The sequence below is a fragment of the Labeo rohita genome, chromosome 8, assembly GCF_022985175.1.
Source record: "Labeo rohita strain BAU-BD-2019 chromosome 8, IGBB_LRoh.1.0, whole genome shotgun sequence".
In the NCBI taxonomy this organism is placed as follows: Eukaryota; Metazoa; Chordata; class Actinopteri; order Cypriniformes; family Cyprinidae; genus Labeo; species Labeo rohita.
The window spans coordinates 7,796,129-7,814,714 of record NC_066876.1 but is presented as its reverse complement, the minus strand read 5'-3'; the positions used below and the strand labels follow the sequence as shown (position 1 = coordinate 7,814,714).

Genomic DNA, 18,586 nt, shown 5'->3' with positions numbered 1-18,586 from the left:
ATATTTTTAGTTAATCTGTGTCATGAACTAGTCAGACATGTTAACTGAACATTTACAAATTATTGATAATAAAAAATTGTACTTTTCGTACACAAAAGTGAAAAGGCTATTAGAAAATACTATTAATGGTCAGTGTTATTTTAGTATTTATTAATATTTTAGTGTTAATTATTTTTACTTAAGTTTTAGTCATTTTCATATGTGCTTTTGTCATTTTTATTAGTGTTTTTTTTTTTTTTTTTTACATATTTCTATTTAGCTTTATTTTATAGAATTTTTTGTTTGTTTTAGTAGTTTCAGTACTTCAGCTCAGTATTTGTTATTTGTTACAGCATTTCTGATTTTTGTTCACATTTTTCTGTAAGGTTTCAATCTAATATTTAGATTGCATCTTATTTTAGTGTTTAAATTAATAATAATAAAAACATTTTTTAATAGTTAGTTTTAGATAATACCAGCACTCATTTTTGCTGGTTTATAAAATACAGTCCAATGTGACAAAAATATTTTTAGTTTTAATTTTTCAGGTTTGAAACATTTTTATTCCATTTTTTTTAAACATATTTCTGCTTGGCTTTATTTTATTGCAATTTGTTGTTAGTTTTTAGTATAGTTTTAATACTTCAGCTGATTTTTTCATCTAAACGGGTTTTCATCTAAAATATAGATTTTACTCATAAGTGTTATTTATTTTCATTTTTCAAGTTTTAGTAATTTTGTTTAATATTATTGTTTTACATATTTCTACTTAGCTTTATTGCATTTTTGTTTGTTTTTAGTAGTTTTAGTACTTAGTTAACAAGGCAGCGTTTCTGATTGTTTCATCTAAAAAGGTTTCCATCTAAAATATAGATTTTTTATCTTATTTTAGTGTTATTTTAAAACCTTTTTAATAGTTATAAATTTAGATAACAATATCAGTACTGCTTTTTGCTGGGTTATAAAAACACATGTACAGTCCTGTGACAAAAATTAATTTGCAATTCTCTGAAGCACGAAAATGATAAAAATGCATAATAATTTACACATCTTATGTACATCCTTTGCTCATTTATTATGTATTATGACGTTTCCTCTCCACATGAAAGGTGAAACTGTATATTTTACTCTGACTGAAATCACACACATCACGTCGTAAATTCAAACTTTCTAGAAGCACATGAAAGCATATCTTTAACAGTCAAATGGTTTTATTAAAACATGCCAAAACTTTTTTCAGTAGCTATGCATAATATTGTTAGTTTTGTTTAACAACATAAATGGAACATCTATTTCGGATTGCCGGATGTCACGTGATGACGTAATTATTCTGTAAAGAACTGCAGAATCGATTTTAATTGGTTCTTTGGTAAGAACAGTTCGAAAGAACTGATTCGCGGGAATGAGTTGGACTACGAGTAAAAATACCGCGCGAAATCTAGAAGTGACGTCGGGAGCGGCTGACGTTCTTCATGACGGAACTGTTCTAGTGTTCTCTACTGTCACTCTCTCGAGCAGCGCAGGGGGTCAGCGGAGCCGTTTCCAACTCCGGTGCACGACCAGTTTACACGGGCTGCCAACACAAGTAAGTGTTTTTTTTTCTTTGTTGTTTTACGTACAGACTTCCACCCGTCTTTAAATGGACGTTTGATTACAACGTCGGCAAATTACCCAACGAGGAGACGCGTTTCTCACTTCATTTTTTCATATTAGCATGGCAGACGTTCTTGTTTGGTTTGACAAAAAGTTACCTGATATTTGATGACGCAAGTCGGTGTTTATGTGTCAGTCCGTTGGCTAAAGAATATTAAACTATCCAGTTAAAAAGGTACCGACCTTAAATTAGCTCATTATTGTTGCTAGCTTAATGTGTTGCGGTTCACACAAGAAACACGTAAGTATTGTGTCTTTATTCATTAAACAGACACGTTCAACAGTCGCACAAAACAACAACGTGGTAATATAATTTAAAGCTGTATCACTGCAATCCAGAATCGGCCTCTGATTTGACGGTTAGCATGGGCTGCTAATATTTTCATAAGACCCATGTTTAGTGAAAGGACATAATGATTGACACTCCCTGTCTCCATTAACCTTCCACTAGGCATGTCCGGTGGGCGGGGCTAGGAGTCTTCAGCCAATGAGCGCTATGAAACGCAGCAGTGGGCGGGCGGGGTTCAGCGGCTCGGCAAGGGGAGTGGAATGTGGACGCAAGGTCAAAACATAGGCGTGTGGAGGGAGAGAAGGGGTCCATGTTTATTTCAGCCACATGGTCATAGCAGTTTCATTTTAGCGGAACACCGCTAACAGTTATTCTTTTAAATGAACCAGAGCATAGCTTTAGATTAGATTACAGCAGCAGCCAGAGGGTGTGATTTATACCTTAGGTAGGAAGGAAAGCTAATGCTTTGCTAAAACGCGAGGAAAAAAGTTGCATAAAGCTTGTTGTAATAAAAATTAATAATTCAGTGATGCTAGAAATACCTCATTAAGATACTCAATACTCATTATCATTAAGATACTCAATACTCAAAAAGAAGTCACTTGTAGCGGAGGTTCAATGGTATGTAGTGTAACATCCTTTAAATGGTGTGTGATTTTATTCACACGTGTTTTCTACACTCCTGGTGACATGTTACATATTGTGAAAAATGATAAATTACATATCAGTTAGCCATGTGATAAAAGATGTTTTTAATTCTGTTCAGCATGTAATCTGTTGTATGTTTTTGGGTGATTAAAATAGACTCACCTTTGCCCCTCAGTTCTCTTTGTGCATTAGTAAAAAAATGTGCATTTTGCAACTACACTTACAAGAATCAAAAGTCGTCCTAACCTCATTACATCACTGTCGTCCGAGTTCTTGTTTACTGGCAAAGCATCTCATATCAGCAGGGTGAAAAATAAATTCAAAGTTCATTTAGTTTCTTTCATCATTTGACAGACACTATGTATATTTATATTTTCTGAGTAACTTAATGTCCGTCACTCCAGCCAAAACCATTCTGCTGCAATTCATTCACTTTGTATATTTAAAAAAATAAACCCAAGCTTTTTTCCATTACATGACATTTAGTAATGTTTCTCAAAAATGTGAATCCTCTGGAGCTCATGGTCTTTATCGGCAGCTTGACTAGCTCTTTGACCTTTGCTTGTTCTCTGGAAGCGGCCATTGTGCCACGTAAAGCACGAAACTGCATAAACAGATATGAAATGAGATTACGTTCAGAGCTGTAGGAAAATGTGTCTTCCTATCTGTGTAATCTATGTGTCTTTTAGTTGAGCTAAAATGCATTTTAATGACTTTTCTATTCCTTTTTTGTTTCAGAGTGCTAATCACAGATAGGATTAAAAGGTCAAGGGCTTCAGGAACTATCTTCCCCAGGAAACGCCTGTTCCGTTTGAGCTAAAGAAGGAGGTGACACTTCTCTTTTTCTGTTGTGACACTGGGGACATCCACGACCTTGTGAGTGTGGGTGGAGCACGTTTCAAAAGACTGCGATGCACCGCTTAAGGACTTGTGCGGCACGGCTCCGGCCGATCACGGCCTCACAGACTGCTAAAAATCTATCACAGCAGAGGCCAGCGGCCGCCCCTAGGACGTTTCAGCCATTCAGGTGCTACACGGCACCTGTGGCTGCGGAGCCGTTTCTGAACGGAACGAGCTCGAACTATGTCGAGGAGATGTACTATGCATGGTTGGAGAATCCCAAGAGTGTGCACAAGGTAAGAGGCAGAGGACGTGCAGGTGGATTATGGGAAGAAGGAATGAAGAGACCTGTCTTTCAGTGGTGCCAGTGGTCATGTCCTCCTGACTGTTCCCAGTTTCCATTAACCCAGTCACCTTGTCAGTCCCTAACGTTATAACAATGTCAATAACTATCCCAATGCAAGTATACACTGAATTTCCATCTGTCTGCAGACGCTGGGTAGCAACGTGTGTGTGTGTGTGTAAGGTCACATTACTGGGATCCCTGTAGTATTTTTAGAGCAGTCATGGGATTGTGCCAGTTCCAGAACACGCTGACGCACGACGTCTTAATGATTGTTTAGTTGTTTTTACACACTGTACTTCTAATAAGTATGTTTTATGTAATAACCTCAGTTACGATAACCACCTTCACAGTTTAAAAGTGAGTACAAGGTCCAGGGTATCTTGGGTTAATGTTTTGCTCAGTGTTCTATGTATAAATATTTCCTCGGTCCTTCGGGCAATTACATATTCTTGAATTTAGTTTTATTTTTGTAATTGTGTTACAAAATTGCATTGCGTCACATTATTTTAAAGTCGTCTGGTATAGAACATGTTTCTGCAGGTTTTAAAGGGAACCCCAGGTGTTAAGACTTTTATCTGAAATATGTAGTAGAAAACCCTTGAAAGATTTACAGCGTTAAAAAAAAAAAAAATCTGCATTGTTTTATGCATATTTTTTGGACCATGGGGGGGAGGGGTAAAATGGTTGCAGTCGGAAAATAAAATACTGACATGATGCCACATTATGTGGCTTTTGGTTGTAATGTTCAGTTGAAAGACAATGAAAGAAGCGATGTAAGTCTTCACCGCTTTCCTAGTGATAAAAAGAGGAGAAAAGAACCAGAAGATGCCAGTGGATGAAGAAAACTTTCTAAAGACCTGTGTCTTTGTTCTCTTCATTTTAGCCATGATACCTTTGAGGTTTTGTTTTTTAGACGACAGCTGCTGAAAGAGCTTACAAATGGCAGAGACAAGAAATGCTAGATGCCATCCTGGCAGGATGTAAACATGCAGCGCGAGTCATGACGCCGCAGACACTGAAGGAGTTTCTCAGTGTAGATTTCACTCAATATCCAGTACAAACACTTGAAGTAGCTGTGGTCATCGTATCACTTTTATGTTGTGGTAAAAATAGCAACAGGTAGCCCCAGTAGCTCCCCAAGTGCAGCCATTTTACATCATCGGAATAATGGCGGCCCCCATTGTCCAAAATATGTAATAAACTGTGAATTATTTTTATTTATTTATTTTTTTTTAACAATGTAAATCTTTCATGGGTTTTCTACTGTGTATTTTAGTAAGAGACATCATTTATGTTATATTAAGCCATACAAGTCTTAATACCAGGGGTTCCCTTTAAAAAGTCGTTATTTGCCCTTCCAAAAATGAAGGCCTTTAAATAGGTCCTAAATCACATCGTCATGCCATTAAATGTTGCATGCGTTGCTAAAAATGAATATGTTCCTCAGTATTTCTGTTTTACTGTACATTACAAATATTAAACCAGTGGTTCCCAACTCCAGTCCTCGCTTCCCCTGGCTCTGCATATTTTGTATGCATCTCTTACCACATACAATGTTTTATTTGACCGTGAGTGCCCTGCAAAGTGGAACTTACAGGATATTCTGCCATTATTCCAATTTGAAATGAGTGTATATGTTTCATTCAAAGTGCACTAAAGGGTGCAAGATGTGAATTTAAATTGTATTTATTTATAGAAGTATATACACTTCAAACTTCTCTAGTAAGTTTCGTCTGTGTGTGAAGACGCTGCAGGCAGCGGTGCAGCCCAAATCCATGAATGAATGTTCCGAAGTGAAGGAAACTAAGCTCAGGGAGCAATGAACACTGTTTGCGCAAGGACTGAAGTTGGGAAACGCTGATCTAAACCTTAAATCAGCATATATTTACTTGAGATGCAAAATGTTGATATGAAGTATGAGAAACTTAACAAAATTAAATGTTTATGTTTGAAACAAGTAAAGAATAATGCAACGGCTAGCTATGCGTTAAACAATTTTAATGCATGACATGGAGGCCAAAAAGTGCATTAAAATTGTTTAATGCAAAGCTAGCTGTGCACTATCCCGCTTATACCATGGTCATTTGCAAGCATTAACAAGTTAAAGCTGTTCAAGGAGAAGTCCACTTCCAGAACATAAATTGACAGATAATGTACTCGCCCCTTGTCATCCAAGATGTTCATGTCTTTCTTTCTTTAGCCGTAAAGAAATTGTTTTTCGAGGGAAACATTTCAGGGTTTTTCTCTGTTTAATGGACTGCTGTGGTGCACCCATACAGCTTCAAACGGTCCCAAATGCAGTTGTAAATGATATCAGCCGATGAAGAAGGGTCTTATCTAGCGAAACGATCAGTTATTTTCATAAAAATAATACAATTTATATACTTTTTAATGTCAAACGCTCGTCTTGTCTCGCTCTGCCTGATGATGACAGTTAGGGTGTGTCGAAAAACTCCCATCTCATGTTCTCCCTCAACTTCAAAATCATCTTATGTCGTTGTTTTACCTTTTTTGTTAAGAGTGTTTGATCTTGTTTGCATGTTCAGGTCACAAAGACTGGGCATGCATCAGCGTGTTTCTCTACAAACAATGAAGCCGTGTTACTTCAAAAACAGCAAGTTTACCACCTCGTTGAGGAATATAATGTTACGATCTAGTATCTGGGCTATTTTATTAATAAAATTTGCTGGGCAGCACTGACGAGTTTCTGTGATCCCAATCAATCTCTCTCTCTCTCAATTAAAGCAGCACATTAATATAGAACAGTGATTTAACCAGTGATTTAACCTGTGCATTAAACGGTTTTAATGCATACCTCCCAGCCAATCAGAATCAAGTATTCAGACAGACCATGGTATAAGAACAAATATCTGTCAGTGGGGAAAAACTTGTTTTCTATTTGAATTAATTTGTTTTTTGTTTTAACTCACTCCATTTGTATGTATTTTGCATAAAAGACATTTTGCTTCAAGTAAATATGTCTTGAATCTTTAAACGTTTGCAAAACAAGACAAAAATACTTACAAACAACATTAATTTCTCTGCATTGTGGTCAGACTATAAAGTAACAGTTATTTCACTGTTCTCATGGTTAGGAGCTGAGGTATTCATACCTTAAGCAGTTTTTTTTGGTAAAATGAATTAGAAATTAATGATGATTGGTTTATAACTCACTGTGTGCTCCCTATGCATTTTATTTACAGAACATACTGATGTATTGTGTTCCCTTTAGTCAATTATTGGCATAGAAATTTTCAAAACCCTTTCCTGCCTAGGGCTTTTGTCTAATAACTATGCATCTGAACTGCAAACAGTTCTTCTCTCACGTGACAGGCTTTGAGTTTAGTACGTGCTATTTGACAAATCACAATGTCAACCCACATGTGTTCAAAGTCATTAGTTGTGTTACTGCAAACTCACTGCAAAGTCTCAAAGAATTGTCCACCAAGCAAAAGAGCATTTTGTGTGAAATTTGACTCGTGTTAAAAAGCATTAATAAGGTCTCTGTAATCACTTAATGTACCTTTCAAAAGGCTCCAACACTATCATTATTGAAATGACATTATATTACATGTGAATGCACACAAGGTTTAAAAGAGACCAGTGTTTATATCAGGGGTGGGGAACCTTGATTGTGGAGGGCTGGTGTCCCTGCATAGTTTAGCTCCAACCCTGAGAAGAAGAAAAAACCAACCTGTATCCTGAAGACCTTGATTAACTTGTTCAGGTGTGTTTGAGAAGGGTTGGAGCTAAACTCTGCAGGAACATCGGCCCTCGAGGATCAACGTTCCCCACCCCTGGTTTACATGAATGTGAATGAACTGTAAATCTCCAGCTCATTTATGATCGATCTTCAGAGCCGTAGTCTTACAAACACAAAGTAGCATTAAGGTGCTGTATCCATAAGTATTAATCCAGCTGTCAGCTGTTTCTAGTTTTTCTAACAAACCACATGATTTAAAGTCTGTAGCAACCATCTATTTCTGTAGCATAAATGTTGCTCGACAAGTTTCTCATCGAAATGCCCCTTGTCCCTGACCTGTTGTGTGAGCAATAGTACTAGTGCCTTACCATGCCCAGCACCAGTAATTATTCACTTCATGTTTTATAGATGAGTCATATTCAAAATAAATCCAGATGTTTAGTTAGTGAAATTGAAACCAGGAGTTTTGTTACACTGTTTTTGTCACTGTGAAACAGTCCAGACTTCTGTACCATGTTAAAGGGTTTAGGCACTTCAGATTTTTATTTTCTTTATTAGATGTTTTGCAAAATGATTCTGTAATATCATATACAGTTCGTGTTTTTTTTTTTTTTACCTACTGATTGCAATTTAAGTTTCTGCCTAAAGAGACTTAATCCTGGCTCTTTTTTTCTATCCTCCAGTCTTGGGACATTTTCTTCAGGAACGCTAATGCTGGTGCCCCACCAGGTACAGCCTACCAGAGTCCTCCTCCAATTGGAGTGAGTCTGGCCGGGCTTGCTCAGGCCCAGTCTCTGGTGGGGGCCCAGCCGAATGTGGAGAAACTGGTGGAGGACCATCTGGCAGTCCAGTCCCTCATCAGGGCCTATCAGGTACACACATAGATTTGAAAACCTCTGTGCATTTGTTTCTTTAAAAATACTGGCTTAAAATTGATATCTCAGTGCTGCCTTTAATGAGTTTGCAGCGTGAACCTTTAACAAGGTAAGAGATCTATGTTCATTTTGTAAAAAAAAAAAAAAAAGATGCTTCAGATGCTTTTTGAGGTTACAGGAGAACATTCACTAAGCAGATAGCAGAGGTCGACCAGTATTGGAAAATTAATATTAACATTAATGATTTTTTAAAGGTAACCCTGGGTATTAAGACATGTATGACTTAATATATTGTGTCTTACTGAAGACCCATTACATCCACATCGTTTTATACATATTTTGGACTATGGGGGCGGCATTATTTTGGTGATGTGAATTTATTGTATGCAGTGAGCTACTACCGCTACCTGTTGCTTTTTTACGCAATTTATAACGCAATACAACTCGAAAAATAAAATATTGATACGAGGCCACATTGTGCGTCTTTTGGCCATAATTTTCAGTCAAAGGGCAACAAGAAAAGCAATGCAAGTGTTCACAGCTTTCCTAGCGATAGGAAGGGGAGAAAAGAATGGGAAGATGCTTGTGGACGAATAAAACTTCCTAAAGACCTGCGTATTTGTTCTCTCCACTTTAGTGCTGATGCATTTGAGGCTTTTAGAGACCACAGCTACTGAAAGAGCTTACAAACGGCAGAGACAAGAAACGCTAGATGCCATCCTGGCAGGATGTAAACATGCCAATGCTCGTCATGATGGCGCAGCCACTCAGAGAGTTTCTCAGCACAGATTTCACTCATTATCCAGGGGCGTTTAGACTCTCTATGGGGAAAAATCAATGGTACAGCTTTTGGTTTACACCTACGCTTATATCCATCGCCACCTGTAAGCTCTTTCAGTAGCTGTGGTCATTGTATAAGTATTTTATTTTCCAAGTTGTGTTGTAGTAAAAATAGCAACAGGTAGTGCTATAACAGGGGTGCCCAACCCTGTTCCTGGAGATCTACCGTCCTGCAGAATTTAGTTCCAACCCTGATCAAACACACCCGTCTAATTATCAAGTGCTCCTTCAGATCTTAATTAGTTGGTTTAGGCAAATTTTAGACATTAGGTATAATTTAACCACTGAGGCTTGAAAGTTATACATTAATGCTATGATCTTTTCACACTTGAATTATTTTGTCACCAGCTGGACACAGACAGGTGGGACTACTTTACCATCAATAGAAAGACTCTATAAGCAGGCTTTGAAAATATTGGATAAAAGGTCAAATTCGTATCATTACTGTGAAATTTTAACTAAATATGGGTTTTTAAGCTGGGAAAATATGATTAAAGGTGCTGATATTTTACTTGTGTATAAAAGTTTGCATGGTATGGCCCCACCTCCACTTAATGAATTTATTAGGCAAAATTCTAATTTATCTACTAGAGCCACTACTAGAGGGGACTGTATAATACCACACAGAAGAAGTGCTTTTGGGCAGTCAGCATTTTGTTATAGACCATTTTCTTATAGTGACTGTTTGCTGGAATATGTTTTCTGTGTATTTGTGGACTTTTTTGGTTTTTTTACCATCAACCTGCCAGGGACTGCAGATGAAAATTAGCCTGAATGGCTAAATCTGGCACATTTACGTAGTAGACTTGTTTACTTATGTTAATTAATATGCATTGTCCCTTTTAAAATAAATAAATAAATAAAGACTTAATGCCTGGGGTTTCCTTTAAAGTAAACATAAAATAAATCAAATAAAAAACAGATGTGATTTATCAAACTGTCATTTCTTATGACAATAAAATAAAATCATCAAAGGAATAATGCAGCGTGCTGGATCTGCACTAATTAGGGCTGGGTGATATGGCAAAAAAATTATTTTTTTTTTTTTTATTTTTTTTTTTTTTGGAATCGCTCTTTACTGTTATCATTGGTATATTGTCAAAATGTCTAATTATAATGTTTGGTAATATTTCTTTTCAAAATTGCAACTTATTGATTTTTAAAAAAATAAAATCTTGGCAAAACACTGAATTCACTAAATCAGAAAAAAATCGCCCAGCCCTAACACTAATCATAACTAAGCATATTTTGTTTATAATTTACAATGCTGAATTAAGATGAAAAGTGAACAGTTTCCATCCTCGGCTCTTGATTTATTGCACAGTGGCTAATAATAATCCTCCGTCACAGGCCACAGAGGAACATGCATAAATTTAACACCAGCACAAAAAAAAAGATCAGATGCACCAACTATGGCCATTAAATTTCCCAATAACCAGTAGTTCCATAAAGTCAATAAATGGTTTTATAAAGGTGGTGATTAATCAGTAATATGATATATTGGTCGACCTCTAGCAGATAGTCCCGTTTGGTTGAAAATGCCAAATGGTGCAATGCCTCGTTTTGATTAAATCTCACATTTGTGAAAAATTGGGCTCGATTTCATGGGAGCAGTCATGGGATCTGCTTGGTGAACTCCTCATGTCTTGTGACTGCTGTTGCCTTGTTTCCAGGTAATGGGGCATCACAATGCAAACCTCGACCCACTTGGCATCAGTTGTGTAAATTTTGACGAGTCCCCAGTAGCTACTGGGTTCCAGCATGTTGGTGAGAAATGTTTTCTGTCCCCCACAGCTCAACAGACCACCATTAATGAGCCTGTTTTGTGTGATTGTCGCTTTCCCCTTCCCTTTATCTGTCCCGCTTTCTCTCATTTCCTTTCTCTCAATTTTTTTTTTTTTTTTTTTCCTCTTCCTGTTTTCCAACTCTTATACCCCAACCCCCTCTGCACCTGACACTTCATTTCATCTTTGATCACACTTCCTATATCATCTCAACCTTCTTGTTGTCTTGTACTTCCTCTTCTGTGCCCTCTTTCTCCCCCCTTTCTATATCTTTCCCTTGTGGGTGGTTTTGCGTTCGGCTCCCATGTTTGTGGGGGGACCTCTTGTCTCCTGTAGATACGTGGTCACCATGTGGCTCAGCTGGACCCTCTTGGGATTATGGATGCTGATCTGGATTCATGCGTTCCCACTGACATTATTACGTCATCGGATAAACTCGGTGAGGAATTATGACTGTCCACCAATCCTTGGTTAGGACTGTTTTGGTCAAAACTGCTTTCCATGACTGTTGGTGATTGAATCTCAGCTCCAGCTTCATAACATTTCCATTCGTAATAATGGGTGGTGTGTTAAATTCATGATTGAAGAAACTCATCAGCTTTTCTGGAAAGCAGTTTTAGGCTTTTTTTTTTTTTGTAGTTTTAGACTGACTTGTGATTCTGGGTTTGCTGTGTTGAAGGCCAGCAGCACTTATTTGGCTTTTACAAAAGAGAGAAGGCTATATATAAATCACTCTGAGATGGCAGCTCCGCCCCTTCCTGTACAGTATCACGCTTGAGGTGGCTGGAAAAGCGTGCTTTGCTAGACCGGTCTTTGTAGAGATTGGCTTGCTTATATGTTTTGACCTTGCTGTTACAAGCACACAACTTTCTATTTTCTGCACTCTCTTTGCTTGTATTCTGCTGGAGAGGTTAGGCTTGATATGATTGTTGGTTTCCAGTCGCCATGTCATTTTACATTTGTACTCGTATCCATCATGCAGCAACTCTTATAGGAGCCATTAGTGATCAGATGGCAGACTGTAATCTGAAGGGATAATTCACCCAAAAATTAAATTTCTGTCAATAATTATTCACCCTCATGTTGTTCCAAACCCGTAAGATGACTTCTACAGAGCACAAATTAAAATATTTTTTGATGAAATCCAAGAGCTTTCTGATTTTGCATAGACAGCAACGCAACTGACACGTTCAAGGCCCAGAATGGTAGTAAGGACATCATTAAAATAGTCCATGTGTCATCAGTGGTTCAAAAGCTTCGAGAATACTTTTTGTGCACAAAGAAAACAAACATAATGACTTTGTTCAACAATTTCTTCTTTTTTTTTTTTTTTTTTTTTGTCAGTCTTCGTACACGAAAAGAAACTATTAAACAAAGTCGTTTTTGTTTTCTTTGCACAGGGACATATTTTATATTTATTACGACCGCAACAAATGCACATGTACAGCTTTCCGCTGTGATATGTTTACCACAGTAAATTCCACTCACTTAACTGCAGGGGACTCCGCAGTTGCAAAAATACACAACACTACATACAGTGGCTTTAATTTCAACTTGATCTAAATTAATGCATCTTGATTAACAAATTAATTTTTAAAGGAGCCATCGGATGCAAAGTTCACTTTTACATGTTGTTTGAACATTAATGTGTGTATGTACATATCTACCCTATAATGATTAAAATCTGATAATCTGTAAAAATAATATCCCCCTTTTCAAATTGTGCCATTCTCAGATGCCTGACGGTGTGGCGTCACACCGACAGAGGCCGCTCCCGCGATAGTTGATTGAATATCTCCAATTGAGCGATTGAGGTGTTGTGTTGCTGGATGTAATAATGAACATAGTGGTCGTCATTTACGCCGACATCTGAGCTGCTGAAGATGCAGTGGATTATGTTTGTTTGTGAAGGGAATGCACCTCCCGATCTACATATATCCGTCTATGTTCACGCAAATCATTCATGATCCAGCTTCACTTACAGCAGAAGTGAGTATAAGGTTTTTTTTTTTTTTTATGAATCTTTGCGATCGTCTTTCCTAATAAAGTGCTAGTTAGCAAGTTTAGCGGCTAAATGTGGCTAAAGTAAACAGGCTCGTCTCTCCACAGAGAGAAGAGAGGGGCGGGGTGAGCAGAGCTCATTTAACATTTAAAGCAACATTGACCAGAACAGGATGTTTTTGACGAGGTAAAAAGGGTGTTGGTTTACACTACCATTGAGAATTTTTAACCAAAGTGTATTATAGACTTTACATTAAGACCCTAAAGAATCATATCAACTTGTGGAAAATGGGCATCCGATGACCCCTTTAAAAATAGTTTTAGCTTTAGTTGACAAATCAACACTGACCTGGGTGTTCAGCATTTAGATAATGGGGGAAAAAAACTGAAATCTTAGGAACTTAACAAGTCACCTAGCACCTGAAAATATGTTGAACTGGGCAAACTTCTATACAAACCGACATCTACATCCACATTCTATACAAGTCCTGGCATCTGATTGGTCCATAAGCATTCCATTCGAGCTAAACCAATGAGATTACAGCTAGAACACCTGGGGCCAGTTGCATAATCATAGCCACTATGTTTTAAGAAGAACTAGTTTGACCAACTAGTACCTAGCCCAAAGGTAATCAGACTCACTTTATGAAGTCAGATTAGACCTTTTTATAGCTACATTTTTATAACTGGCTTGAAAAAGTTATGATGACTAACTTTTTAAGACTAGTCAAAGCAGCTTATGCAACCAGGGCTGTTTCCTCACCATATCACTTATTTCTGTTGCATAGCAACTTATTTTTTTAGTGAAAGGGTTTTTTTTTTTTTTTTTTTTTTTTTTTTTTTTTTGAAAGGGTTAATGCATTGAATGATTTTGCCTAGTAAGATAACACTTTAAAATTTGTCCCTAATATATTATGCAGTAACATTTTTATTAGAGCTGCCCCAAAGGCATCAGCAACAGGCTTTTGTCGATACACGATACTATCGTCTATCAGGCCAACCCTACTGCCCCTAGTAGTCAACTAACCGTTAGTCGACGAGAAGAGGCTTGGTCAACCAAAATATTTAGTGGCATAAAAAACCTACAGGATGTGGCGATGTTGCGTAGTCTGTGATGGACAGATCATTAACAGCTGGTCTTTGCGGTAATACAGTACATCAGGCAGGACATCCAAACACTTACCTATCATTCATTGACCTCAAATATGGCTTTTCTTCTAAAATATGCAAGTAGCAACTTGCATGGCATCTCAATTCAATGTTAACGTAGAAAAAGTGTCTGTGCGGAGTGTGGAAGCTGAACGGTAGCGCACTCACTGCATGACATATGGAGGCGGCGGTACGGTCCTCTTAAAATACTGTCATTTTTGCTCATACATATAAAAGTAATACATCTTTTGAATCTGTACAGACTCTGTTTATTTATGTGCACTTAGAATAACAACGAAACGTTGCGCTTTTGTAAAATAAAGCAAACAGGATGGGCTTTCTGCCATCTGGTCTCTGAGAGTGAAATGTCTACTTTTAAATGAACCAATTCAAATAGAAAACAAATATTCTCAGATTATGTAATCTGTATGAAACATGCATACAGGTGGATTCACTACTGCAAAGATGATGGGTCAGTGTCGCCAACTTCATTTCTTAACCCGAAAACAATGAAAGCACTAGTTTATCAATAAATAATTTAAATGTTAATGCAGTCTCCTTCCTGTTATTTCCAGACACATTCATAATTATTCATTTTTGAGTGTGCTTGAGTGCTTATGAGGCTATGTTGGCAATTGAAGGCTCATTATTCTGATTTATATGGTTTATTAATAAATGTGCGACTAATAGTCGACTAATGCTTAAAATGAACGACTATTAGTCGACCAAAAAAATCTTTAGTCGAGGGCAACCTTAGTTTTTATAGTTGTTTGGCAAAAGATAAAACTGATATTTAAAACTGGTCAAATGTAAAATGGTGAAAGCGTTTCTTTATCTCTCACTGCTAAGCTCTGCTAAGTAGTTTACTAACCATAATGCCCTAATACCTCTCAGCTCCTTTATTTCCTTCAGAGACACACACAGAGCAACTGCACACACACCTGTGTAACCAACATCTGGATTATGTTTAAAGGATTCATTCACTATAGAATTCAAATTTCCTGATTATTTACTCACCCCCATGTCATTCAAGATGTTCATGTCTGTGTCTGTCTGTCTGTCTTAGTCAAAAATAAAATAAATCCATAAAGTGGACTTCAGTGGGGATCAATGGGTTGAAGGTCCAAATTGCAGTTTCAATGCAGCTTCAAAGGGCTCTACACGATCCCAGCTGAGGAATAAGTCGATTGATCATTTTTTTGAAAAATAAAGATGTATATACTTTTTAACCATAAATACTCTCTGCGTTCTCAACTTCACGCATTATGTAATCACATTGGAAAAGTCACGCGTGACATAGGCAGAAGTACCAACCCAGTGTTTAAAGAAGAAAGTGAAACGCCCTTTACAAAAAAAGGTAAAACAACCGTGCATGACCAAAATTTCCAATGTGATTACATAATGCGTAAAGTCCTGGATGCACATTGCAGTATAAATTGAGCTTTTGTGGTTAAAAAGTAAATACATTTAAAAAAAAAAAAAAAAAAAAAAAAAAAAGAGACCAATCGCTTTACTAGATAAGACCCTTATTCCTCGGCTGGGATCGTGTAGAGCCCTTTGAAGGGCTTTTTCCTCAAAAACCTTAATTTATTTTTCGACTAAGGAAAGACAGACATGAACATCTTGGATGACATGGGGCTGAGTAAATTATCAGGAAATTTTTATTCTGGAAGTGAACTATTTCTTTAACCTGGACACGGTTTTACCATCAAATTGTAAAGTGTTATATACAATTATAAACAAAGTATCAATTAGGAAAAACAGGAGATATCATAGTAGAAATAATGCATTTTAACCCCAGATATATACCATTTATACCTTATTAAAATTATACATTTAATGCCTAATTTACAAACATCAAAAACATGGTACACTGTAAAAAACAAAAAACAATTTGTTGAGTCAACTTAAAATAATTTGTTACCCTGCTGCCTTAATTTTAAGATCAGTCAACTCAAATAAGTTTAGTCAACTTGAAATGTTAAGTTGTACTAAGTAAAAACTTAGATATTTGTGTTTGTTAAACTTAACAGATGGGTAAGTAACCCAGCTGCCTTAATTTTAAGTTGAATCAACTCATATATCTAAGTTGTCACTTAGTATAATTTAACATTTCAAGTTGAATAAACTTTTTTTTGAGTTGACTGAACCTAAAATAAGGCAGCCAGGTAACAAATTATTCTAAGTTGACTCAACAAATTGTTTTTTACAGTGTATAAGTCATATGAGGCTGAAAATGTCCTGCATTAGTATGTTCATGCAGTAAATATTTGGATAAATTTTCCTTTTATTCAGCATGTTTTGCCACAATGCAAATGCAAAAAAAGCCCCTCTAGGCCTGATAATTCCTTACAGATATACATAACTAGTTACTCAAATTACATAAACTACAACAGTACATCATTAAAATAATTAAAACTAGTCCTTTTTTAATGTGTTAAACCAGTTCTTTCAAAACATCTATTCCTTTCATTGTTTTTTTGTGTGTATAATGAAATGAAATGATGAAAGCTGATAGGTATGAGCATTGGTGAGCATTTCTTGATGCACTTATGTAGGAGGACAGCAACATTGTCATTAAGTATAGAGGAATATACATTAAAAAAAAAAAAGTATTTCTTTGCTCTTTTGAGAAGCAGCCTTTTATATCTACTTTACAACTACATATTTTCAAATTTTCTCCTTGCTGGGTTCCCCACCATTTACACAAACTACACTGTCAAAATAAATAACTCCAAAACTGAAAAAGACTGAAAGCTAAATTATAACTCTCAAGTGTAAAATCTTTATGGTAAATAAGCATTTTCGTTGGAAGTACAGTGTTTAGCCTCTCCGTGGCTAGTCTTGGCTCTGCCTGGCAGTGTGTGGGACTTAATTTAAGCTTGATCTTCTCTAGTGTAGGCTGTGATTTATCATGGGCCTTGAAGTCGTGACTGTATTGCTGCAGCTTAAAGGAATTGCTTGGTTTGGTGCCTGCTGTGATTTAGTGCAGGAAAGTTGTGTTTTGTCTGGAATCCATAATTAGATGTGTGGTTTACCTCTGTGAGCATCTCTTTACATTTCATTAGTGCAGCTGTGCTGTAGTTTAATGTTTGTTAGTGTCTCTCTTTGGGATTATCTATGTGAGGCTTTGGGAATCACTAACTCCCAGTGGATTTTTCTCCCCTACTACTGCCTCTCCAGACCTTACACATGTCAAGACGCGTCTAAGTGCTCTAACCATTGGAGGTAGGCTTTAATGTCAAACAGTTCTGTGCCTCTTGCTATAGCAATGTTTCAGTAGCTGCAAGTAGTTTTAGCTGCTTTTTTGTGTGTATTTTTGACTTTGGCAGTGCTAGTTACCTTTGTGCCCACTTTGAACCTTGTGCATTATATTCTTCCTAAATTTGAAGTTTTTCAAAAATGTTCGTAGGTATCTAAGAATGGCAGCTGTAACTAATGTTTAAGAATATTAATAAAAACATCTCTCAGAAAATACAGAATTTCCACCTTTTTCTTTCCATAAGTGTGTGGAGGTTTGTAAATTTTATGGGTCTAGCAGGGCTCTATGCTTGCTTTTTATCTTTGTAATTTTTTACCTTTGTAATGGCATTTTTCTAACTTTATTAAACGTATATCATCTTTTATGTCTTATATTATTTTTGAGATTCGTCTATGATCTTCTCATTATTTCCCTATAGCGGGTAAGTCTCACCCATAGGCTTACTTCCTATTAAAGAGAAAGGTGGATAGAGACTGTGAACCTAAAAATATTCTATATAATAGTAATAAGTTTTACTGATCCTATTCTTGAGAACTTTGTTGAATCTAAGCACAGTTGGTGTGTCTTCATTTAGCAGTAAAGAGATGTATACGTGGTAGATTGCGTTAGCCTTTAGTTTTGAACATATCAAAACTCCAAGAAATATATTTATTGTCCATTTTTGTTTGTACTGAAATGTAGTTTCTGTACTCCTTCAAGCACCATGTAAAATCTTGTAATTTTTTTTAGGGCTGTCAACTGAATAAAATAGTTAATTGTGACTAATTTGGGTAGTTCACTACTAATTTTTCTAATTTGCTGATTATGATTTTAAATAGAAATATATTTGCTGTGCAGTTTAAATATATTTAGATTTCCTTGTAAGGAGAAAAAAATAATCTTTGACACATTCTGGCATGCAAAAAATAGCTTACTGACTTAAATGTAACAGCATTAAATGAATGCAATTTATTTTTATAGTTATTATAACTGCATAATCATCTCAGAAATGCTTTGCTTCAAATTTAGGAATAAAACTAAAAACACTAAGCATTTTAGTTTGAAGTCTTTTCTGCTCGCCAAGGCTGTTATTTGTTTGATCAAAAATACAGTAAAAACAGTAATGTTGTAAAATTACAATTTAAAGTAACTCAAATGTTTTATTAATATACATTCAGAAAATGTGCTGCTTACAATTTTTTTTTTTTTTTTTTTTTTTTTTGAAAATCAGCATACAA

General features: G+C 36.3%; 1 protein-coding gene across 4 annotated transcripts in view; it reads left to right on the top strand.

Moving 5' to 3' along the window:
- The first annotated feature begins 1,398 nt into the window (after positions 1-1,398).
- The window catches only part of ogdha (oxoglutarate dehydrogenase a), a 41,810-nt gene continuing 24,622 nt past the window's right edge, over positions 1,399-18,586 (top strand). For 2 of the 4 annotated variants that reach the window (XM_051116616.1, XM_051116615.1), the window contains exons 1-5: positions 1,399-1,564; positions 3,308-3,705; positions 8,142-8,330; positions 11,294-11,396; positions 17,291-17,335. In XM_051116616.1, the coding sequence (XP_050972573.1) occupies positions 3,481-3,705; positions 8,142-8,330; positions 11,294-11,396; positions 17,291-17,335 (562 nt within the window). In that variant the 5' untranslated portion in view covers positions 1,399-1,564; positions 3,308-3,480. Of the gene's footprint in view, positions 1,565-3,307; positions 3,706-8,141; positions 8,331-10,846; positions 10,941-11,293; positions 11,397-17,290; positions 17,336-18,586 lie in introns of all 4 variants that reach the window. The other 2 variants (XM_051116617.1, XM_051116618.1) reach the window with 2 other exon arrangements.